Here is a 27,306-nt window from a genome sequence, read left to right as displayed (position 1 = left end):
TTTAGAGGCCATGGTGGGGTGCAAAAGGTTATATTTTCTATTGCGAAAGTTTTGGTGTAAAACTGGAACATTTCTGCTTTTTTGAGAAATTTTCAACCTGTTCTTTTTGGCTTAGGGATTAAACAAAATTGTGTGACTCCTATTTATACATGTTTATAATGTCTGCACTCAAAGATTCTGGAAAACAAGCATTCACAAGGCAAAATCTCAAAAGATAGAATTTCACAAAAATATTTTGCTCCCCCCCCCCTCGATGCCATGTGATATTTCAAATCAGCCATTGTTGAACAGCTGTTAATTGGCCTTGTCGTATAAAACAAAGTTTAAAAGAAAGTGTTTTTTGCAGCAGTAACATTTGATATAGCGTAGGTGACTGAATGTCTGGAGCTACTTCTGCCACAGGTTCCAAGGAGGCATTTTGGTGAAAAGTACAGTGATGCCAAAGTCAGATTCCTTGAACCCTATTTCAATATTAAATGCAAACCACCACTTTTCATTTTAAAACCACAACTTAATATTGTAACAACGTATGATCCTTTCGTTGTAACATATGCTGTAACAATTTAGGAGATCCATCATACTCCAAATCTATTAAAATAGAATTTTTGTATACCAACTTTTAGACTGGTGCATTTGTGTGACCACAAGCTATCATATTGCCATGTTTATCTCTAAACACATTGTTAAATTAAATTTTACAGAAATATTAGTTGAACAAAGGATGTCTGTCAGGTTCACCCTTGCCAAGTAACTATATGAACAAGAATAAAGCTAACATTTTGAGTCCAACATAAAAATGTCCTTCACTCCAAAGCCAACAATTTTCCTTCTTGATTCCCAAGAATGATGTAATGTTCACAGGTATATAAATGTACCAATATCATTGATAATATTTAAAAACTGATCCATACTTAATTTTGTGAGTAAATACATTTACTAAAGATCAAAGGTATAGACATGTAGCTTGCTTAGTTTTCTAGGATGTTTGGCAAAATAACTCATCTTGTTACCTTTCAGATTCCTCAAAATATCATCAGAGCTGTTGTTAAGTCTAATGCAGATGTGTTCTTGATAGCCTACTTATGTAGAGAGACTTAATTTTAAAATGTGCTGGAATTCCTCCTGATATTTCCAGTTGCAAATCCATCGATTGACCTAGACTTAGACATTGTACATTTGTATTTGTTTTAATAACTACATGATATTACAACAGAGCTAAAATGAGACAGACATAAATAAAGGTCAGACACCTGCCCTTTTGGAGAGTGATAATACAGTGTGTGCCATAAAGATCAGCATCATGAATAAGGGACCTTCACAAGGGACCTTATTTTAGCAAAGAACCCGTATAGGTCTCTTCTTAACCTCAGAAACACGTGGCATATAAGAAACTATGATTGCTGTGTATAAAAACCTTTGTGTGATACATAGATTGTAGTCACATCCTAAGGGGTAGCTTACTTTACTTAAAGATGAAGACAAACTGGAAAATTACCAGCCCCCCAAATCACACATGACCTACCCACAGTAGGTAATCATGAAACCCTAGTAGAATATAATGGAATAATATGACATAAGCTCGGTTACCATGTAAAGTCTAGGTACTAGGTCCAAGTACATAAATCCAGACAAGGGGGCAAGCCTTATAAATCTTACCCCAATACTTTTCCCATCACTGAGCAAGGAACCATCTACAAAATCTGTGTACCAAGTGTAATTACAATTCTTTTTAAAATAAAATGTATTTATTATTATTTGGAAGCATGTATGACCAGGATAAATCTACCTCTTAAGTGAGATCCAGCAACATCTGGTATGCTAGCTGTAGAAAAAATTCAAAGTATAGGTCAATGCCTGCTCAACATAGTAATTCCTGTCCTTCCAGAGCAGAGGATATACATTTGGTAAACAGCCTGAGCCTATACTCCAGGGAACGACATTTGCCATCAATCACCCCAGGTTCAGTGCTCTGTATGACCAGTGATATACATCTATATATGTTCTAGCAACCAAGTGTAACGTTGGGTAGCCACAAGCACCGAGGCGTGTCTAATATTCATAGCCGTGTGTCACCACGAATGTTAGCGAACAAGAGGTTTAACAAAAATCTTATCAATATAGAGCTTCATATATTCTTAATGTATGATAAAAGATGGAGGTTACTTCAGTCGGCGGCTAGTTACTGTTTCATAACTGACATTAGGGAGTTAAAATATATATATATTTTTTATTTAATTGTAAAGGATCAATATATTGATGACATAGAATAGGTTGTAGGAATCCAAAAACAGGTAACTTCTTGGTATCCTGAAACTTAAGGACATTGAAAGAGAAACCTTTCTATAAAGTTAGGACCCTATGAACCTGTTAAGTTTTTAAATGCTACGTATGTTTTTTAATTAAAGCTATGGTTCCTGTGTTTTTGCCATTTGCTGTGACATAATGGTAGGTGTTTCAGTGATTACCAAGCTATTTGAGCTCTGAGCTCTGAATCTTGCCCCCTTTATGAACCTGTTGATGCTCACTTCCTCCTGCGACTTTCTCCATTCTGTTCATTGTTCAGCCATCTTTGAAGATATTTGCCCCTAGGGCAAGCTTCTCCTGGTTGCCCCACCAAGCCTGATGTACCTGCCTGATTTTCTTAGAGTTAAAATAAATAAATAATAAAAAAATGTGGAATGTTAAAGTAATCCTTGAACTAAAATGAATATATGTTATATACTACTTGTCGTGTTCTAAACTAAGCTATACTAAAATGTTATATACTACTTCTTGTGTTCAGTTAACCCATTGTACATGTAAATAAATAAATAATAATAATTTACATTAGTTGTGTAGTAAGTAAGGGATCGTTTTCAAATTAGTGTGATTTTTAGGTTAATTTAGTTATTTATGCACTTATTTGGATTTAGGCTCTAAGGCCAGTTTTTTCCTATGCACACAGTTCATTTTGGTATGCAAATGTGACATTATAAAATGTAGTCATGTAGTCATAACATAAACGTGGATAGGGGTGCATCAAATTAGCTTTATTTTTACCGAGGCAGTACGCAGCTTTTTTTTAATATAAAATTAAAAAAAATTTTTTTTCCCTTGATTCCTCAAGGTTTACAGGTTTGCATTGCTAGCAACAGCTGGGTCCAGTTAAAAAAAGAAGGACAGACAAGGAAAGATAAAGCTTGTGAGGACAGCATCTCCTTAATCCTAACCAAAGGACATATTGCCATATACTGACGGCAATTCCCCCACATTCCTTTACAGAACGGGTTATCAGAGTCAACCCTTTCAGGGGGAGGGGGTACTTATATTTCGGCATGAACAGTCTATTTAATTAGGTATGACTATACCAGGCAAATTGTAGCAGTGTTCTACTATGACAATATTTATAATACAATAATATGTGTAATATGTGTGATCTGATTTAGTATATATGTGTATGTATAATAGTAATAATAAAAACATTTCATGATTATAGACGTGTCTGATGCTAAGAACCATTCTGCCCATCTAGTCTGCCAAGACACTCTCTGGTTTCAAATACATCATATTTGCTTGGGGATCATAATCCTTCTTCGCCAGGAATCCTAAGAAAGCATTTTAACAAAAACCTTGTAAAATGTCTGTTTTGTTAACGCAGCACTCCAGACATATCTTCATGTTAAATTCATATCGAAGTCCGTTTTTTTTGCATCGACTCCAGTGCATATGCAGATCAGTTCCGGCATTCTTTGCTTGGAGCCTTCTTGCAGGAGAAACTCACCAGGCTTTGAGCGTTATAATGCAAAGTCAGAGAGTTCAATGTTTTATTACAGCTACATTTAACGTTTAGTGAATAAACTCAATAGTGTGTTCACTATTAATGCAATATATAATACAGCTGTATAATATGGCCATTTAAAGCCTTTTACAGCAGTAATATTCCCTGTATATATACTGCATTTTATCGGTAACTGGCACTTGAAATAGCCTTTTGTAACACTGTAAGAATACTGGTATTAAGGAGTAAAATAGAAAATACCCAGATTCTCCCTTTAGTTTCCTTTTAACAAACAAAAGAAAAGACTGTAAAGCAGATAGTTTCTCTAATTAGTAACAGTTCTAGTTTTGCTTTATTGGGGAAGACAATGTGTCCTTGTGGACCGGTTTTTATTTTTTTCGACGTGACTTTGAAAGTTTGATTTTCCTTTAATGGCTTGACTTATCCACCGGAATATTGTTTTTATCAGTGGGTGGTCTTTGTGGCATTTAAGAAAAAAAAACTAATTAGAGGAAAAACAAAGCAATTAGAGATTTGAAAATGATGACGGGTGAAAAATTTGTGACTCTTGGTTGATGTTTAATCATCTCATTGTCTATGCTGAATGCATCACAGATTACAGTATATTCTGGGTAACGGCAAATTTGTACATCAAATATGAGAGAAATATATGGAAGAACATTTATTTGACAAAGCATTGCATAGAAAATTAAAATTGTTTGAGGCTATAAATCAGATTACGCTAGAAGTGAATGCCTTTATCCATTTAAAGTGTGTTAATCAAGCAGAACTGGTATACTCTCGAAATAAATGAGTCTAGCCGTAAAATACTTTTGTATAGATAACTCTATTATATGAAGTTCGTGTTTATTAGGAATGAAACGTGAAGTTGTATTATTGTATTAGACTATAAAATGTGTCCTGTTCAATTAGATCTCTTTGGATAATTCATCTGAACTTAGCAGAGGCCCAAGGCACTTATTACCTTAGGTATTATGTGATTTTTTTGGAGCTTTAAAGGCTATCTCTATACTATACCTTGAAACTGCTTGAGTGTAATAAGCAGCCATCTTGTTTGCGCTTATGAATGAGCCAGTCAACAGGAAATCTGAAGGAATAGGGGGTAGACCACACTTATGATGAGTAGTTGCCCCCCCCAATAGGGTACAGGACAATGGAACTGGTGGGGGGAGATCTCCCCTTACCAATCCCAGGATGTTAATGTACACAGGACCAAGAAGTGGCCAAAAAAGCCAACTGAGACAAGGTTAACAATAATTGGCTGAGCAGCAAAACTGTCAATGGACAAACTTGGTAACAGTAAACTCTGTAGCTAACAGCAGCAATTGGGTATATTGGGCAGGTGATGTCTGTGTTTAGCAGCCCATATCCCAGCAAGCCACAATACCTCTGATGTGCAAATAGTTAAACGGGGCTTTAGCACAGATGTGTTCAACTCCTTCTTCGAGGCACAGAAGCCTGCCAATTTAACCAGCTAACATTATGCATTCCTCACATTCATGTTTATATGGTCCTGGAAAACCCATTATGCTGGGTAACATAGGCTATTGCCAAAAAGGTCCTTCAGGCCATAGCAAGCGTTATAGGCTAGTGCATGCTGGGCTCTGTATTGTAAATTAAAGGTACAGTCTACTGCCTCACCATACATGGATACATATTACAGTAATTTGTCAGTACTTTAGTGTGTATTTTGTTACTTTGTTATAAACAAGAATAAATCACTTATTTTGGTAAAACGCTGCAGCCTAGCACCCCCTTCATTCCCAGTTACTCTTGCCGGTGTTGGCTTCTCAAAGCAGCCAGTCCCTGACAGTAAAGCATTCCCTTTAAAATCAGCAGGAATGCCAAATGTTCATATCTGTGGGGGTCTCGTTAGACCCTCTGGAAACCTTACTTGAGCCAAACGCATGTCGTTCAAGACAAAAGAGCTGGGAGGTGGGGAGTCATACAAAATCTGATGAATTTTAATGAAAAAAAACTTAATTATAAGGTGACCCCCACTACCTTTAAGTGTAACGTTGCAAGCACAAGGGTCCTAAGTCAGTCCATTGAATAGAGCCTAGAGGCAACTTATTGAGATAGGGTTGGGCACTCTGGCCATAGCAAACAACAACATTAGGTTCTCCCACTGTGTTACCGTTCAGTGCTTGCATTCTAATTTTCACTTTGTCAGCCTTTCACATCAAAGAGTCTTTGAATTGCCTGGTTTGACTTTCAGCCTCAATCTTTTGTTGTGAGACGATTTCCATACAGTATGGGAGCTGGTATAAAATGAGGAATCAGCTTCTCTACTGGATAAAAGCTAATGGAGAGAAGACTTTATTTTTAATCGCCTATTCATTTGCGTTTTGTTTAAAATAGCTGCTTTCATGCTGAGTTAATTCAGCACAAAATAATATACCTACTTGATATCTAAACAACTATTTAAATTAGTATTTATAAAGAACGCCAGCTATTCCCTTTCGAGTTAGTGGTTTTTGGTAATGGTAAAAATAGCGTCTTTATAGACAGGTCTGACCCATTAATGGCTTTTCTTGGGTACTAGGTTATTTCTGAAGCTAATTAGTCCTATTGAATTAATCCTAGCTCATAACTACAGACATTAGTGCTATTTATTTAACAATGTCAGTAAAGCATTGTGTAATGCTGAATGCTTTTTTATTTGCTTTCACTTTTTATGGTGGATAAGTAGAATAGCCTTCCAGCATGCAGGAGATGTAAGGCTGTACCGACAAGGCCAAAAATGAGCAGATTGTTTCTCATCTGCCATTATATTTGTTTTGGGTTAATATATAGTGATTTACTGTGTAAAATACTTATGTGTGCAAGCTCCTGCTGTGCTGGCTCCTCCATGACAGGTGATGCATACCTGAGAAGGTTCCACAGCCTCACTGCAAGGAAATAATTTGTTTTAACCAGATGCAGTCCGGTCCATTCTGTGCCACAATTCCGTTTGCTATCAAGTATCACATGCGCAAAAACAACCAGTCAAAAGGCAGTCAATCCTGATTGACAGCCTCCTGGAGTACAGTTGTTTTGGATCTCATAACCAAGGACAGAATTTGAAAGGCATCAAGTTTAAAGATGAAAACCCTCATTCATTGAGCTAGATTGGTACTACTGTGAGTGTCCTCTTCAGGAATTGCTTGTTTGTGCTTTGACCTTTGGCTTGATTTCTGACTTCCCTTCCTATGTTATCTCTTTGCCTTGCCTCATATCGGACTTGTGCTTTCATCTATCGCTTTCTATGCGACCAAACTGTGTACAACCTCTCGCTTTCTGCCGTTTCTCCACCTTCAGCACCCAACCTTTGAGGGGTTGTCATAGGTGAAAACCCTGCAGTGTGCACTTCTTGCTGTGATTTGGGGTCTACAAATCCACTGCTGAAGATTTTGTACTGGCACTGGGTAGGGAAAAACCTTGTAATGAAAGCATCCATCAAAAAAATAAATGCTAATATGAATTCCTCTTCCCAAAAGAGATGCAGAGTTAGGAACAAGCACATCTCAGCAATGGAAACCCATATTTACAGTGCAGAACAGCAACACCTATGTTATGTTAATGCAAAAACCTAGCATTGCCTAAACTGCTGTTTATACTAGAATTGAATCAAATTATTTCCAATTAGTGCATCTGATCATTGGAATTCTCAGTTTACTCCTGAATGTAGGTTTGTGTTCTTATAATAATCGCATCTTATGAAAATACGCTCTATAAGTGGTGTACAGTGGCATATTCTTCCTAGGGAGACATATCTCACTATTGGGACCCAAATTCTTTTTTAGGAGTCATAATAGTTGCTGAGTATCACAGTGTTCTATAGCCCTAAAAGTCAAAATAATATTTAGATAAATCAGCAGTTAATAGCAGAAAATGTGTTAATAAATTAAATTGTGTAGGCACACAATAGTTGTGTAAAAACATAAAGCAATCTTAAATGGAAAGTAATGGGGCGCCAAAGATGCTGGGATGCTGTTTGGTTTAGCGTCATCAGCGCATAAAATATTCAATATATCAGGGGTGCTTGCATGAGTAGTCTACATCTGTTTTTGTATAGTATGTGCCAGGGTTGTCTGATTTGTGCTTGTGATCTTTGGGTGTGTATTCTAGAGGATGGAGAATATTAAAATACCAACATTCTAAAAACAATGAAATGTCAGATTGAGAGCCATAGTCACTCTTTGTGCCTGTAGATTTTGTTTACATTCAGTGAAGTTTTCAAGAAAATATAACTTGCATTTTTGTGCAAAAAAATTAATTTAATTTGTTCCTATTAAGAAAGTTATTGTTCCTGCTCACGGCCTTTATGTAAGTTAATTTTATAAATAAAAAACAGAAGATACACTCTCCATGTCGTGCCGTGGACCACCTTCATAGCCCTAGAACCCTGAGAAAGAAGTGTCATAGAAAACCCTTGGCATCATATCTGCTTCCAGGGCTTTCTGATGGAGAGCCATGTTTATGGCCAATCAAAAGATAGCAGTGTGGTCTTTTTGAAAGTAAAAGGAAGATTTGTTGCTAACTAATGTCCTGATAATGAGTAAAACATACTTACCCTACAGGGAAGGCATGTGGGGGGATCATGATTGTGATGGATTGCACACTGAAAGAGGACCTGAGAAGCGGTGCTTGCTGAACCCTGACTGTTCTCAAACTGGTTACAGATGGCTATGCCTCCCATGGTACACATGCTACATGCTGTTTTCAAGGCATTGGTCATAATATCAATTGGCTATCCCTTAGCCAGGTATAGTTTTTTTCCTGGGTGTAGAAGGAATCCATTTTATTGCAGTGAATTCTAACGGCAGATAAACTATCATTAGAAACAAAGGAACTGATTGAGCTATCCATTATATAGGGCCAGCCAAGCTCTTTCTGAGGTGGAAGTTCACTGGGGTTGGACCTTAATAATGTATGATGCAGTCGTTGAGTTGACTGCAGACTCTCCAACAAACACTCCCTTTAGTGAACAGACCCCAAAAAGTCTGCACAGTGACCCATCATTTGCCACTAAAGTCCCACTAAACGCAATAAAGCTTAATTTGCTCTAACCAAGAGCTATTGGGTTGTTCACTTAATGAGGTGATGTTTTTTATGTAGTGTATAATTATGTAAAATGTTTTGACTTCAAATGGAATAGTTTAGTGAAACAAACCCTTTTATTATCCATCTTTACTTTAACTCCTATAAGGAAACACTATAATTAAACATGACGCTTTAAATCAAGTGAAAGTACGGGGGATTAAGATGAGATGCGGAAATCTTTTTATGCTTCGCATACCGTTTTGTGAGAAAAAGACAAACTTCTGGACAGTTGACTTCTGAACTGTAAAAGTTCCCTTACTGGGTAAAAGGCATAGTCATGTGTGAAATGGATACCACTGTCTCCTACAGAGAACTATATAATAAAAGTGATGTCAGCTTGAAGAATGCTTACCAGACTTATCTCACTGTCTTCTCGCTGGTATTTCTTGAGAACTGTCCAAATTAAATGGCTGTTGGAATCTGTAAAAGCTTCAGAGTAAGAGCCAAAAGTGACACGCATCCCTTAGACACGTTGTGTCTTGCCAGTTGCCTACAGACTCCTCTGTAATGTTATACATTTGAGATATTAAAGTAAATATGCTCCCGAGCTACTCATACTTGTGCCCAGTGCTTCCACTTGTTAAATACAAGGAACGTTACCTGTATTTTTTAGTGCTCTGAACCTCATGTATGTGGGAAACACTCTGCAGAACCATTCAGCTCCTTCTCTATACTGACACAGATGCTGAGTTTGTGGCTCTACTAAGCCACAACTCCAACATCAGGATGGACAAGGAATTCCATGAATCACTATAAACTGGGCCACTGAAGGAGGCATAGACCTCATGCTCCATCCCACTAGATCATTAGCCCACTAGCCCTCCCCACCATGTTACAAAACTGGCTCTACTTCTCAGTAAAATATATATTCTTATAGAAGTGTCACCAAAGAGATATTTTTAATAAGTGTGAAACACCTTATTCTCAGACATGCTGCTAAAGCTGACCCCACCATATGTTATACACACCTGGAAAGTCTCAAGAGAGGGTAGATGAGCAGGTTCTCAGTTACACAGTCTGGAGCTGACGCTTCTATCTTTTGTTTATAATTAACCCAGTTGGTGTATTTTGTACAAGTATATCACGGTTGAAATACCTGCTTGAATGTATATAACTTAATTCAGAATATACTTCGCTCCTGATAAGCCATGGTTTTCATAAAGTTTGTTATTACAATGGCATGTTTGTGATGGACTTTTAAAGGGCTAATATTTAAAAAGTCAGGGTCAACTCATGTAGAAGGTTTCCATGTATGATGTTATATACCTAAAGGAATACATCGTTTTTCTTTTGCCAGATTTCTCTTCTGAGTGAATCAGACAGAGGGGGGGGCTCTTGCATGGAATGATTTATATTGCCCTTCTATATTTGAACTAATAAAAGAACCTCCTTGGGTGAGGCGAACTGATAAATGTATAGCTACAATGGTGCGATCATCTCTTTTAAAATGAAACAATCTCTACTTGATTAGAGTTATCAATCCTGCTATAATAAATGGTTTTCCTTTAATTATTTAATGGCAGGAATTCAGCTAAGCAGTGCCATCTTCTGGAAGATAACATGATTTAAAACACTTTCAGCCCGCTATAGTAATTACTGCGATTTATGACAAACCTTTCATCTGCCTTCTTTGACTTGGAGGAATCAGAGCCATTCTGTATTTATTTAGTGCTTTTAAAGTTGATTACGTCGGTGTAATATTATCCCGCTAATACTTTAAAAAGCATTTTATGGGACATCAAAGGCTGGGTAAACAGCAAACATGAATATCTACACATTACCCTTTGCTTTCTATACATGCATGATATGGACTGTCTCATTTATTCCTAGATCAGCTATTGTTTTTTTTTTAATATTAGATTCTTTTTTTTATTGGATTATTTTTTGTTAATATTTTACTGTATACATGTTTCGAAATAAGCCAAAAATAACCAAAAATCAGCAGTGATTTTGATAGGTGTCATTTTTTTTTTATTTTGAGTTCTCCGGCGAAAACAACTATATTACAGTTGTGGAAAATAAAATTGTGCGGCCCCTTGATGGCCAGAGGATTGTGTAGATTATGGGTTAGCAATGCTACAAATGCTGAACTTGAACTGAAGTAGCGTTCAGTTTTGCTATAGCTGGATATATTAAGTCCTGGCAATCCCCCACAAGTTCCCATGGAGCTCTCCCTTTCCCCCTTACATCATGGACAGGAAGCCTTGTATCCAAGCTCCCAAAAGGACTGTAATTTAAAAGTGTAATTAGGTGAAAATGGAAAGTGTTGTCCAGTGAGCAGAAAACACATCTGGAAAGTGGTTTCATACAAAGCACTATTAATGTTTGTCCCCTCTGATATGAACTCCCTGATCTCCTTAGTCAGTCGTCATTCATCTCTCGTGGAGGGAGTTATTCCGCTAGGTCCAGACTAGTTAGGGAGTTATTTATCTAGGTCCAGACTAGTTTTCGGATGGATCATTACATTTGACTTCATGTACTATATATTTACAACAGAGGTGGGCACACTGTATATGTGTCCGCACGCGTCCAGTTACGCGGGAGCCAAGCCAGACTCCTAAGAAAAATGTGAAAAGTCAAAATGAATAAGTCTATTTAACATGTAGGTAAAATAGGGCATACATTTTCCATTAGCACCCCCAGGAAATAGGGTATGAATTTACTAAAGACGCTTTGAAATACATTTTACACCTTTAATTGTTGAATTGTTCCAGCTAGGCTTTCCTTGTATAATTGCAGTTTTTGTAGGGGATCCTTTGCAGTTGGGAGATTATTTAAAGTGGACTGGTTAAAGGAATTGGTCCCTGGTGGTTAATCACCCTAAGGAGCTCATCCTTATGCCAACTTTCACGTCTTGCTGATATGTAGAATATTGGAAAGGTGTTATCAACATTTCAGTCCCCTGATTCGCTCCCCATTACATACTGTAGCTTCAGCATTATACATTTTAGCATATTGGTCAGCAGAGGTCAGAAAGCCACCAGGTGCACCCCATACTCCGTCTCGGTCAGTAGTGTCCTGTTCTACACAGACAAGAGATGCCAGGAGCCAACTACGTATCTCATACATGGTGGCACTGTAGAGTTCCCTCTACGTAATCATGGAGGAAATGTTTCTGTAGTGTAGAGGAGGTTGCAGGGCGGCTCTTTGCTGCCGAACCAAGCTGCTTGCCACAATGGTAACAGATGCTGATGGGAATTGCCGACTTCCAACTACAGCAAAACTATGAAAATTGTCCCCGTCTGCCAAGAGGAGACGTGTGTCCCAATTGCTGGTATTCAAAAGGTTAAAGGTGCTGCTCCACTTAGACAGAATCTTGGCCACATTTTATACTAGTATGCTAAGCAAATAAACCAAGCTTGATAAAGACCTCTAGGGGTCGAAGCGTTACCGCTTGTTTTTGTGGACATTAAAACACCTCACAACTTGAAGTGCTGAGCCTTCATCTGTTTATTTGTTTTGTGTCATATGACAGTTAAGTGTTCCAGTTAAAAAAAAAAAATATAACGAAAATCTAGCCAAAAGTTTAGACAACTATTTCGGAGAAAAGTTAGGAGAATCAACGTTAATAGGAATTATGTTTGTTTCTAATGCTATATTTAGGCACAGAAGTGGAACAGCACATTGCAATGTATGGGACTCATCTTATGTATGTCTAAAAACCTTGCAATGTTATGAGTTGTTTATACTCTTTAGTATATTGTTCAGTTGCATGGGAGGTTATAGCTGGTTTTATCCCCTTAAAACAGCACTGGCAATGTGTTTACTTTTATACAGACATATTTTATCACTTCTCCTACTAAATCATTTTTTTATTCGCCATTCTTTCCCAACTTTTGTTTACAACGCTAGGTAAATAGACTCACTGAGACACTTTTTAGTTTGTACAGGGAAATCAATAACTGCTTGAGAAAAGTAGACTTGACTTCACAGACAAAGAAGATGCTGCATCAGCAGCAGTAAGGCAACCGAGGCAATAAAGCCTCCTTTCAAGATAAAAGAAACCATTACTTATCCCAGAACACTTTTTTTATTGAGATAAGAGAGCGAGAATAGACCCTTTTCTCTCTCTGTGAGAAAGCTATACAGTAATAATGCCTTGTTAAATGTTTTTCTATAAAAGTCCTCAACATTCTGCCATTACTTAACCGAAGACATTTATCTAGAGATGAATCACAGAAGACAAGACCAGAGATTTTGATGTCTGGGCCTAAAACAATATGAACCATATACACCTTTAATTTAAGCTCTATGGTAACCTAAAGCAGATCAAGAGCATCTTTACACACAATATACTGTGTAGTAGTATGTATATATATATATATATATATATATATATATATATATATATATATATATATATGTATATATATAATATATATATATGGAAAAATGATATGGTATAGATATATATATATATATATATATATAAAAGGATCTTGCTTTGTTATTTTTTATTATTTCTTGCAAGTTAAACTATATTGTAAGTATGTTACATATTTTTGTTTCTTTTTATACCAATTTACCTTTAATAAAAAAAGATTTCTGTTTGTGTTGACCTCTTTGGGTTTTTTAACTGGGTTATACCAGTATAGATATATTTACCCAGAGACTTGGGATTAGTTGATGTGTCGCTCTTATTGTTATGCTCTGAGCTGTGTTTTATTGTGTAAAAAAAAAAATATTTTGTACAATGTATACCATTGATTTATCAGGGTTGAGCAAAGGGCCAGCATTAGCGATTCAATCCAATATTTCTTAAAAAATGGTAATGATTTTTTAATCTTTAATCCATAGCTAATGCCAATTACTTGTTTCATTTTCTTAATGTCAGTTGTTATGCATAAAGCAATTCAATGAAGCCGCGCATGCTGTAAACTCATCAGTAACTCTGCTTTTTGTTTGCTTTCTAGAAGCTGCCAGAGTATGACAAGTCTGTTCAGTAACCCCGTGTCACCAGTGAAGGACAACATGTCTTCTCTTCCCCGAAAACAAACCCCTCTTAACAAACCCCCATTACGGGCCCTCTACGATTTACTCTTGGCACCAATGGAAGGGGTAAGATTCCAGCTTGGTCTTTGTAGCACTTAAACATACCCAGTTTATAATAAAGTTGTTCCCCTGTCAATGTCAAGATATTTTCCTAAAAAAAAAATGAACAGTGATTTCCTTTAAGTGTCATTTTTAATTTTTTCAATTGTAATCAATAGTGCCTGAGTTGGCCTAAAAATACCCTTAAGAAGAAAAGCAAGTCTCAGTAACAAGTTTGATCCAGCTTGATGTTTTTCCATGAGAATTGTGGTGGACCTCCCTCTATAACAAGATAAAAATGCATTAATGCTTAATATATTTTGACGGGTCCTTCTGAGTTACCAGAGACCCTAGTGAGTCTCAATGACATATGTTAAACGTTTCAGCAACATGTGCTACTTTACACTCAGGCTTCATAACTTCTCTGTTAATTAGGCCTCATGAGTTTAGTCCCGGTTAAAATCAAAGCGTATGGTAACTCAGATTCAGACAATGTTTGGAGAACGATGAATTCTCCACCTCCTGACACACAGTTCCCAACAGTCTGAAGCAGGCTAGTCCCTCAGTGTAGCTTCTGCTGATGTTGGCCATTGATGGATATACCCTAAAGACTATGAATTAAGTTGTTTAAGTAGATAATATGATTGAATTTAAACTCCACCTTAAAAGGACACAATCATGTTTGCTTCATCGTTCTAGGAATGATGAATTGTTAAACCTCTTCGGCCTCGTCTGGGTTTTAGAACCAAGTAGCACCTTATTTTTGTCTTTGGCGTGGCAGCCTGTTAAACAACCTAAAATGTCATAAGATAAGTCTTTCCCTAATATTAATATCAGAAGTTTAAGATTTGTGGAAATGAATACAAATCCAGATTTTAGCTATGCAAATACTGGTAGAAAGGTTCATCATTATAATAAATTAAATTTAGGCCGATTACATGGCATATTATTTGCAAACAATGCCTTACATATTTTAAATTGCACAAAAAGAAGCTGGAAAATATTTTATAAAAAACCATGAGGCAGTATGTTACCGTATATTATTATTATTATTTTATATATATATATAGCACCATTATTATTTATTTCGCTACATTTTAGTTTAAAAGCTATTGTTTGCACATTCATATTGTTAACGTTCATTAATGAACTCTAGAGGGAGCCAAGTATCTAATTTATTAGTCAAGTAACAGAATATTACATTTTGCACACACGCAGTAGCTGGCTCACTCTAGATGTTTGAATCATTTGTATGCTGATATTTGCATTGTAGTCATTTAAAGATTAGTAGTGAATATTACAACGCTGCTGGTCATCGTTCCAACTTGCAAATGGTGCCACTCTTGTGTCTCTAAATAGGTACAAAATGTTTTAACTCTTTGTGTTACGTCAGTCCTTAATGCAAAAAAAACACATGTTTTATCCGGATATCGCAAAGTCTGGTTTCTATGTATAAGTCCACATAAAAGTATATCTTTTAAAAGTACTTATGGATATTGCGATTTGAGATAGTTTACATAGAAATCCTCAAAGCATTCTGAATTGTTGTATTTTGGCTCCATGCTCCAGTAGGTAGGTACAGAATTTTCATAGACCATGCTGCTAGCTGTCAGCAAAGCAACTATTTTGGGGTATATTCACTAAATGGAGGGTTGACAGGAGAGTTTGTAGGAGAATTGTGGTTTTAACCCCTTGACTTCCGTGTTAAACTCCATTGATATAATAGAGAGGAATCAAGCATTTTAAGGTAAAATTGTCTGGTGAACCATTTGATGAGTAGACAGGAGGTCTATTGGTCATGTTTATGTGTAAGCATCCATACTTTTCTACTGATGTTGTACTCAGTACTCTAATATGTAACACTGAAAAGTATTTGCAGCTAAACAGTTATGGTTATGCCATATCTCCCAACTTCTACCCCTGGCAAATCAGGAAGTCGGAGGTGGTGCGTGAGTGGTCACTCAAACTGGCAGTGCTATTGTGCATGCGCTCAATTCTGCACATGCACAGTCTGCATTCTCAGGCACCAGGGAATTAACTGAGTCAGAGCTCGGTGGGACAGCAAGACAGAGGGGAGTGTGAGTTTATGAATGAACAGGACAGTGTAAAAGATGAATGCGACATTTCACAAAGAACAAAATAAATGCTAGAATACAGTCTGTATCGTTGGTACGTTGTGCAAATCACATCTGTTACATCCAGGAATTTGCTGCTGTCCTAAGTAGTGCTTCCACCTTGTGGTCAGTAAAAGTTGAACCTCATATCTCTTTTGTTGCTACGAAATCTTTTTTTAGATTGCTTATGTGTATGGTTAGCATCAATTTCAATTAAGCTATACAATCATAATTCCTTGTTATAATAGCAATCAACATTATTCCATTATTTAACTGTAGACATTTATCAGCAGAGTAATCAAACTAATTTTGATGTCTGCCCTTTAGAGAGAACAAAAACACTTATATCATTTAATTAACCATATGTCAGGTATGTCATAAAAATGTTTACTAAATGCTAAATTGTAGTAATTTATGAATATGACTTGTGGCACAAAACAGCATGTATATTTACTCTGGATATTTATGGGGTGAAAAGGAGAAGGCCATCCGGTCCTTCATAGAGAGATGTCTGCATTGTGGCAGGTAAGGAATCCATACCTGCACTTAAATAGAATTCAGCTCGCCATATGGAAAAGGAATTATGATTTCTTGTGGAGATCTGTTTCATATTTGGATGAATGTGAAAATGATAGCCATTGATAGCATTTCTCAGACAAGATAAGTGATTGCCAAAATAATCAGACCAGGAAGAAATCCCTTCTTGGCAATACTTTTGCCTGTATATAAACCTAACCAAGCAGGTGTCAGAATAATTAAAGAGTATACTGTTGACAAATCCCAGCCAATCATGTTGGAATCTTTACTCCACGTAGGAATTCATACTGAACATATGGCAGACCGTGTATGTCTCATGGCCTCCCTCATCTCATGTTTCTTCCTCCTTGACGCTCATCAACTATAATCACTATAATACGAGAAATAATTACACAACGGCAGTAGTAGGGAGCTGAGGTCGGGTATTTACTGGTGAAGCTACGGTCATACCCTGAAACAGATTGGATCTATTTTGGAGACTGGTCTTACTTTTGCTACCTCTCGATGTACATCAGCAAAAGTACGACCGGTGCTACATGGACATTTGGTAGATACATACATTGCAGATGAATTAGTTGTCATGTTGCTTCACACGATCATAAAATGTCACTTTATCAATGACTCAGAACATGACGTTATCTATGATGCAAAGTACAGATGTGCGAGGGATACAATCTACATCCTCTATAGTTTTAACATTCATGTAGCTTACATCATGTGCTCAAGTGTACAAGAGCAGGGTTTGGCCCAATTAGTTTGGCCTTTAGGATGCGCCCAATGAAGTGCATAAACTATCAGTATACATACTCAAATCTTGTTCTTAAACAGGAACTCCCACCATACTTTTATATCTTCTAAATATTGTCTTATGGTTATAAGGCATATATATATATATATATATATATATATATATAAATGTAATGAATAACTATCATTTATTTCTTTTTCACGCAAGTGCTCAGCCAGCCTTGATCCTCACAACTTGAAACCTTCTCAAAACATAAAACCATTTGCGTCATACATGACGCAGTGGGCTGCAAAATTTTATAAGAATTTATGCCACAAATTACGCCAAATGTCCCTCCACAAGCCACATATTGTCCCAAGCTGCACCTTTGTTTGCGACAGTACTCTGGCATCATGTAAAGTACATCTTATGTCATTCTGACTAGTTACCAACCCAACTGTAGAAAGCAACTGCATTTACTGCAAGCAAATCATACTGGGAAAACCAGAACTAAGAGACACCCATCCAAAAGTAAGTTTTCTTCTGGAGATTGGTACAAGAATGATTGTTTGCAGGCAACATTGAAGTGTGGTGAAGGTTCCTTGCAAGTTTGGCTGATTTGGTTGGGGATTTGGTCAGAATTAATGGTCTTCTCATTACTGAGATGTACAGGCAGGTACTTCTTCTTCATGCAATAACACCAGGGAAGCATCCAATTCTATTCTGCAGCATGACCCCAAACATACAGCCAAAGCCATTAAGAGCTTTCTTCAGCGTAAGGAAAAACAAGAAGTGATGGTATGGGCCCCACAGAACTCTGATCTCAACATTATCAAATCTGTCTGGGATTAGCTAAAGACAGAACCAATTAAGGCTGCCTAAATCCAGAAGAACCACGGTTATTGCTCCAAGATTCTTGGAACAACCTACCCGTTGAGTTCCTTAAAAATCTTTGTCCAAGTGTCCAAGATTTTTTTCTATTTTGATTAATCTTTCCTGCTGTAAAAATTACTGTTAGGGCGGTGGCATCTCTGTGAGTATATGGCTATAATAAAAAGGAGGTATCATTATGAATATTCATAGCATTTATTTTTTGAAAGGGATGTTCCAGGCAACATATGCACCATTATGGTCCCTTTAAATATTTGTGGTGTCCCCTTTTCCCAACACTCAACTATTTACCATGCAGGAGATGTGTTTAGCTGAACAGATCTTGTGACATGTGGTATACTTACCTCCAGTTAGCGGCCTAAAGTTCCCTCCTTTGATTTAATGGGTTTAAAAGGCTGAATGATCTTTAGAAAAGCTGTCCTGCCACTGCTTAGCTGCATCAAATGGCAAACCATGGAGGGGGCATTCTGGTGCATTCAGGGTGCTGTCTGGGACACTGGAGCATCCCAGTACTACATGTATGTTCTGGATCCAAGTAGTAGTCAGACTGTATCTACTATAATTAACAGGTAATATATCATAATAAGGGAAATGTCTTTCTGTGCCAGTTGCTCAGACAAGGGTATCCCTGGGTTCATTGATGAATGAGTAAGTGGCATGAGTAAAATACACTTGGTGTGCATGTAGGCCCCACTTGCAGACTTACAGGGCACCTTAAATAATGTCAGTAGGGTTAGCAGCATTGGGTATCTGGACATGCACACTTCCATTGACTTGCCCTTTTGTTGCTGTGTTCCACAATTAACCCAGCAGTACCTTATCAGTGCCATTGGCACACTAGCCTATGAAGCAGTAAGGAGGTGGTAGCCTCAAAGCATAGTACCTCCAATAGATACCCTGCTTTGGAAGGGTAGGGGGCTTGAATACTTTGTAAATCAGAATTTGGTATATACATTCCCTAACAAGCTCCTAAATTAACTCTGCTGGTGGCTGTTCTGTTCTTCTCATTAATCAAACCACAGAAATCTCACTTGTGGCTGCACATTATATTATTTCCTCGTTCTTCTTTTTTTTTTTTGCTGCATTCTCTCATTTTCCAAAAATGTTTCCATCTCTCCGTTTTTTTTTTCTTTTACAACTTAGTGTGCCTCTCTTGTTGATTTTGGCTGCATGCAGCATTTTCCAGCCATTCTTTGTGTTAAGAAAATCTTTCTGAATTTTGCCGAGTATATGTTAATCCTACTTTTTTAACTGCGCGTAACCCTCTTGCATCTTGTGTCTGAGATTTCCCTGCAAACGGAAACATATTTTATTCAATATGTTTCTCGTCCTCAGAAATGTTCCCCCTCTCTCAATGTTTCTACGGCTTTTAACGCAAAAACATAAGGATTCTTTTACATGAATGTTTTAAACCATAGAGTTTTTCTGTAATTAGGTATACACTATACCCTGCCTTATTCTGGTTACTCTTAAACTGCAATTTTCAAATTTTGTTTATAGATTTGAAATTGGAATGCATTATCTAGCTAGTTTAAATATGACTCGATATATTGCATAGCTCTGCTTAACAATCCTATTTTGGAATCTCTGTTTGACTCCTGGCTCCTGGACAACACTCTTGTACAACGCATGCCAAGATGGCTTTACATTTTTAACATTTACTGTGCAAAATTGATTTTTTTTCGTTCCAGAAATGTAAAATGGTGGAAACTGACATTTAAAAACACATCACTTAAACACTTTCACTTTATCAGTTTTTAGTAATGTACCTATGATAGCTTACCTAGCATACTAGTCATTCCAGCACCTCGAGAAGTTTATAGTATTTTATTACAAGTAGCCTTTAATTTTAAGGATATTGGTAAAAAAAAAAAATATTCAAAATAAAACAAACACAGTTATTAAAAAATGTATTTGTAGAATTATTCAGTTTTTCAGTGGTTTCTTATTCATAATTCATAATTTTCAGACTTTGATGGTAAGCCATATGGAAATGTATGGCTTCATTTATTCATTAGTCTATGAAATCTGCTACTGTAATTAACTTGTAAGGTGCCAACGGTTCGACACAGTCCAGTGGGGATAGAATTAGAAGAAATGCATGTGTTATAGAATTACTGGCAAAGGCTTCAAGGATACTCAGTTCACCTGATTACTTAAATTGTTGTACTGGAATATCTTTAGTGTTTTAATGAAGTTCCCACCAACATTTTAAGGCATTAGAGTCACTTCTTAATTATAGAAATCCAGACATTATATTTTGAGTAATAATTACTTTATTATAGATGAAATAGTGCATGTTCCCATATCCGATGGTCCCTGGCTATTGCTAGTATCTAAACGTATAGTTAATTGTAAGCGCTATTGACATATTATTGTAATACCTTATGTTATCTGTAGAGGCCAAAGAAGGACAGGACCTTAACAAAGACTCTTAATAGGAATTTGTGACCTATTTATAATGGCTTGTGTAAAAGATTAAAGCATTTCAAAATTAGGCTTGGCAATTTTATTTATAAATACATTTCTGCTGTTTATATACCACATATTTGTGTTACTATTAGGTCTGTAAAACACTAACACAAACCCTCCAAACATTCTGAGCTCCTAGTCTTCAGGGAAGGAAAAAAAATGATTTGGGTTCCAAAAAAAGACTGCCCCTCCTAATTAGAGACAATTAGGGTGTATATGTTTAAGGGTATTGTATGTACAGAAAAAGAACTGAAATTTACTATAGTAAACTAAGATTATAAAAATATATAGTAACAGGTTGTAAAACAAACCATCTAATATTGATTGGCGAGACACTATATGTATGTATATGATTTATTAGATGCATTTACCGGTACTTTGCCTTTAAATACGTCTTCCACGGGTGAATCTAATACATTTGGCAAACCAGACAGCTGTGATGTTTTGCAACCCATTTCGTGCCTCTATCTGAAAAAGCAGGGCTGAAAATAGAATAGCGCTTAGGAAATTTGAGGTCAAAAGCAAGATTTATTACCCTTTTACTTTAAATCCACTTGCTGATCACACTTAAATGGCTTAATCTACACTGTAAAACCACCTCAATCCCATAAGCAGGGGGCAGTATGAGAGAAGACTATGATTGTTCTCGGACATTAAAAGGATTACGTGTCCTTACATAGAGATGTCATGAAAGCTTACATCTAAAAGGCACACGAATCACCTTAGAACAGATTTTTTATGCAATTTTTTTTTACGCGATTTTGCTCTCCAGTAACAGTTTCAAAAATATTGGATCTCTAGCTGCCCCAAGTACAAAAACTGTGAATTGTATCAATTCGTGTAAATATTTGAGCTGGAATTTATCAGAACCTTTGAGTATTAGAGGGGCGTCCAACCTGCGGCCCTCCAGCTGCTGCAGGACTACATCTCCCAAAATGTTCAGCTAAGGGGCTGGCTGAGGAGGATGGGAGATGTAGTCCTGCAGCAGCTGGAGGGCAGCAGGCTGGACGCCCCTGGAGTATTATAAACCCACTGAAGCCATAGTATTGTAGCAAATATTTCATAACATAAGACTTTGGTGGCAATAACTACTATTTTAATTAATTAATAATAGTAATGGAGCAGATTAAAGCAAAAAAATAAATGAATTGCAGAAGTAGGTTATCTATTAAATAACTGTAATATATATATATATATATATATATGTGTGTGTGTGTGTGTGTGTTGTGTTCAATTTCACCAGAGATCACCTGTATGTTTAAAGCCATTCGTGTTCAGCTCCTTCTATTGATTGCGATGTAGGCAAAGAAAATAACCAATTGTAACATTTGCCAATTATAAGCCACGAGGGGAACCAAAAACAAATTACTTCCCGAGTCCAATACATCAGATCTCCCTTTTAGATCAATATGAACACATTGTTTCGAGAAGCCGTGGGAGATATAAATGGTTTCCTTAAAATATTGCCAAAAGTTGCCAAGCCGATCAATGCTGCGTGATTCAACCGTAGCCCCTTCTGGCAGGCTTAACCTTTTGAGTGCCAGAAGTGGGTGTAACACATTGATCTTCTTCTGTATGAGACCGTGGCCACAGCTGGCACTCGAAGGGTGTAGAAACCGAAAAGCGCAGTGTTTTATTTGATTTTTAATTTTCAGCATATGTCTTTATCGTTATCATAAATTAGAATGACAGGTTCTTGCGGGGCTTTATAACATTGACCACAAGTGAGGAAGTGTAGCTTTTTCCAGAAAATACGGCATATGCCGAGGCTGAGATCATGTTATAGTCGTAGCACTTGAAATTATAGCCGCATATGTTTGCAGCACACTTTGCGCGAGCTTACTTTACCATATGCTTAAAATAAGAAAGCTATTAAAATAAAAAGAAACATTATGATGAGGCATTTGAAGTTGTATAATATTATGTTTGTATAAGACTTTCCTATTTTGAATGCAGTAACCACGACTCATCGGAGCAATGCGCTGTGTTTTAATGTAACAAAAGTACATTTTATTTCACTCTTCCCTGCTTTATGATCTGATTTGAAATTATATACCATATATTATATGATGTTAGCATTAAAAGTTGTTTTCCTTTAAGAAAAAACAGATAGCTTGGCTTGTGTAATATCACATTTTTTCGTGCCAGGTTTAATATAGTAATATAATTGTTTTATAATACGAACAGGCTTTTAGAAAGAAAAAAAAAGAAAAAGATAAGTAATTTTATGAGAATAAAGTTCCTGCTTCAAGCAGGAGTTTATTAGTCCGTACATTTTAAATATATCATGATGCTATGCAACGGTAAGATAACTAGGGTTTATTCGCTAAACAGTGGTTTGTGGATGCGTAGCAGCGAGATGCATTAGGTCATGAAAAAAAAATAGCAGTCATGAATTCTCCTGACCATTGTCCTGATTGCCAAGACTGGGGAGGGCTGCTCAGACATGGTACTGCTTGTCTATGAAAGACGCAGAGACATGGTGTACCATGGACACTGTCTACGTATTGTTGGCGACCCATCGGGTGCCCAAATCAGTCTGGAACTTCGTAAGTATGAACCATAATTTTTGCTGTGCCACCTTGACCCTACTAAATAAAAACATGATAATGTTGGTCCTACTGCATAATTATGTACTATGTAAAACCGAACAAAGGTACGTAAAACCTTTTACTATAGTCACCTTATTGATTATCGGGTATGATGTTTATTTACATGTTTTATTATATATATACGGTATATATATATATATATATATATATATATATATACCGTATATATACCTATATATATATATATATCTGCATTAACTATAACATCTGCTGATGTTTTAAGTTCATATCCTCTGGTTACATCACAAGTGTTTCCATAATATTAGCTACAATAATAGATGTTATGGGATCTATTCAGCTGATAGAGAGCATAAAAACGCAATTTCACCCCTGGCATCATACCAGTGTTTGATTTAATATCTGCCTTAGGGAATCCCTTTGTTGTGGTTCTTCAAGGCTTGGTGTCCTTTGCTGTCATAAATGAACCAACACTTCTACTGACTGTGTCTTTAAGATGCGTGCACAATTAAAAAGAACACATCATCAAAAATTAACTCAAATCCTTCTTTTGTGTCCCTAAGGATGAAAAGCTTCTTATATCTAAAAGAGAAATATATGTATATGAATATGACTGTAGGATAATAACAGAGAATCATTTATGTCTCGTGTGGTTAAAGCCAAGAAAGCAAAACAAAGGAAGACAATAGAAGTCAAGGGTTTCACATCATTTTCATAGTAAACATCAGTAGAATAGAGGGACTGAGCTCTAGGCTCTAACTGAGTCTACACAAGTTTAGCTTTTTTGCCAAACAGTAATTTCTTTAATTTACTAGAACTGTCGAGCTGGTCATATCGTTTTTAGTTTGGGACTTAAACACGGATCATGTTCAGGGCCTTCCGCGAGACAAGAAAACAGTAGTTGCAATTTGAAGCCCTGAGTCGAAAGGAAGTCCTGGGATCAAGAAAAAGTCTGAGGTTTTAAAGCAGATTGGAAAGTGGAAAGCGCGACAGGGCAAGCAAATCTCATCCGACGTCAGGTTGTGCCATTACAGGCAATTAAAGTAAATTACGCAATCGAGAATAGAAAAGGACATAGGGAGAAAAGAATGCAATGTGTGAGTCAACACAGCTGGTTCAATGCACTAGGTTAAGAACCTAGACCAGAGTGATGTAGGATGATAAACTATGGGTATCAGATTCTATCTGCGGTCATAGGTCAGATGAGAAAAATGGAAGCTGTATTTGGAGTGTTATATAGGATTTTGGGAGATTTATGTCAATGGACCATGGCTGTCAAGAGGCGTAGTGTCATGGAGACTCAAGGGAGCTGTACTCTAATGGATTTCAGCTAAGGAACTGCTGGTGGACTGACCCAAATCTAGTTTGTCTAAACATACAGACCTTATTAAAATCCATATGTGTTGGTAACTTCATTTGTTGTGCTCTTCTTGGTCGTGCTGTTTGGGGAAAGAAAGGATCATGTTAAAAAAGGAAATCCAATGACAAAGCCAAGTCTTTAATTTTGCATGCTACAGTCGGCAAAATAGTTGCTGTTGGAATGAATTAGTCTCTGAATAATTCATAAAGGCATTGTAGGATGTACACAACACTCCAATAGCATTGCAAATCTTCAAAGAATACTGGAGTACCAGAGGACTGCATTGAAAAATTGATGTTATAATGCCTTGGAAATGCAGTTAAAGGGGAACTACATAGGCTTCAGAAACATTAAACCTTATTACATCTGAGAACTGAACTGGCTTTCATTCTAATCACTCCCTAAGGGGAGGAATCATTAAATGGAGAAGAATAATCTTGCAAATCACAAGAACATGATTTTTTTGTTCCTTTTTTTAATAAATGGCCATATTATTTGCATTCGGTACTTTTTGCTAGCAGGTAAAACACGCGGCCACTTTATACATCATGGAGGGCTAAGCATCTTTATGTTCCTGGTGGCTAAGCTAATTCCCAACAGAAAACATAAAGGGATATTAGAGTTTTGTTATTTGTTCTTGGGACTGATATCTGTGGTGCCCTCAGTTTTAGGGGACATATGGATAAGCATATTTGAATACAAAGTGATATAATATTTTTGGATCAAATGTAAAATTAAAGCAGAAAAGAACTGATTTTGGAAGCAATAAAACAGCTATACATTTAACTATAAAAGAAGAGAAAAATTATGTAAACCGGAATCTCACTTTCTGCATTATTAAACCAATATGAGTATTCTGGCATGAAAAAGGTTCTATTTATGGATATTTTTTACCTTTTTACATTTTAAAAATAGTTACTCCTATTTTGGGGAAGTGGGGACTATTTTGTGCTACTTGACAGTCCTAAGTACCTAAATGTTTGCAGCTATAAGAGAATGTACCATTATTCATTTTAATGTTAAGTGATCTCAGTCCTTTTGTATTTATGTACAATACTATTAAAAACAATTAATATATATATATATATATATATATACATATATACACACATTCATTTTCTGATTATAATAGCTAAAATATTTATAATATTTTTGTACATTAAGATTTTCATTTTAGTAGCTGTGAGCAGAATGAACATGCAAATGCTCAATGTTCTTCGGTTTGCACATTTCTGGCATCGCGCTACCATAAACTATAAAACCAAAGCCCTCGGGTTTCTTGTAAATTGGGACTGTGGGTAGGCACATGTCACTATGACTTACAGTAGCTGCTAAAAGTTACCTGCAGCTAATGCTTTGAGAGCACTAAGTCAAACGCAATATAGAGGGAGAATATTTCTGGAGAACACTCTCCAGTGGTGGAAAGATACTTCTTGTCAGCTCGCACTGTGCCGGGAGAGGCGACATTAGAGCAAATGCTGGTAATTTAGCTTCAGAGAATGCAAACAAGTTAACTATAGGCTTTGGTCTATGGAAGCCTCCCTGAAGGAATCATTGCTTTTTTTGTAAACAATTTGTCAGAATGGAGTGGAAATGTTCCTTGTGAAGTCTCCTGGGGGCATTTTCATGTCAGAATGACTGACCCTAAATCTCTTCCTCTAGTGCAAATGTGCAGATGCAAAATGAGCAGAAGTGAGATGGATAGAGAGCCTAGGATAAATTTGAATCTTAAATTTCTTTTTATTCCACATGGTTAAAACAGAGATTATGATTTCCTTTCTCATTCCACTTTTTTATTACCCCGCATGATTCCAGAAGGCTGCAGTTGCAATATTTGATGGTGCAAATTTACAAATGTGTGCATTTGCAAAGTCCATTGGGTTTGAGAAGTCGGAGACAACATTTAAAGGCATTACATAGAAAATATATTTTTTTTTTTGCAATAATAAGTGACCATTTAAGCCAGTTGGAGAAAGAAATTGGTAGTCTTGAGTTGTCAAGTTAACGAATCCTCCCTGATTATAATGACATCACGTTTTTAGGGAGTAACTTGTCATTTTCAGGTGAATTGTATTTATCTAATTGATACTGATTTATCTGTCTTTGTACCTATGTTCCTTTCAGGGCCGGCCCATGACAAAATACCGCCTGGGGCGAAGTTTAAAATGCCACCCCCCCTATTATCTACCCTTCCTCTCCTTCCGTCCCTGCCGCCCCCCCATTATCTACCATTCCTCTCCCTCCCTCCCTCCCTCCCTATTATCTACCCTTACTCTCCCTCCCTATTATCTACCCTTACTCTCCCTACCCCCCCGTACTTACCTTTCAGCAGCCCTGCGGCGAGTCTCCCTGTTGGGTCTCGGTGCCGGCTTGTAATGCTGAGTGCCGGAAATGACATCATCTTCCGGCGCTCAGCATTACAAGCCGGCACTGAGACCGAACAGGGAGACTCGCCGCAACGTGCCGCCCCTTCAAAAGTGCCTCCTGGAGCAGTTGCCCCACTCGGCCCATTGTCGGGCCAGCCCTGGTTCCTTTGAGTGTTATCTCTCATTTCTCTTATCCTTTGTCACATTTCTCTTATTCTCTACGCAAAGTATTTACTTAACCATGTGGGTTTCTCTTGATGAACCACATTGGCCTTCATACATGGTTACATTTTCAAAGAATTTTTTTTTCACCAAATTAACTATGCATCACAAAGGTTCATAATATTATAGTTATTCATTTAACTGTATTACTTA

At 36.9% G+C, this 27,306-nt stretch overlaps 1 protein-coding gene across 1 annotated transcript in view; it reads left to right on the top strand.

Annotated features, from left to right (window-relative positions):
- Positions 1-27,306, top strand: part of TTC28 (tetratricopeptide repeat domain 28) — a 146,764-nt gene that overhangs the window by 105,484 nt on the left and 13,974 nt on the right. The window contains exon 13 of the mRNA XM_053452234.1: positions 13,777-13,921. Within this exon, the coding sequence (XP_053308209.1) occupies positions 13,777-13,921 (145 nt within the window). The remainder of the gene's footprint in view (positions 1-13,776; positions 13,922-27,306) is intronic.

This window comes from Spea bombifrons, chromosome 1 (genome assembly GCF_027358695.1).
Source record: "Spea bombifrons isolate aSpeBom1 chromosome 1, aSpeBom1.2.pri, whole genome shotgun sequence".
Taxonomy (NCBI): Eukaryota; Metazoa; Chordata; class Amphibia; order Anura; family Pelobatidae; genus Spea; species Spea bombifrons.
The sequence above is the reverse complement of the archived record's forward strand: the minus strand, read 5'-3'. Positions and strand labels throughout refer to the sequence as shown.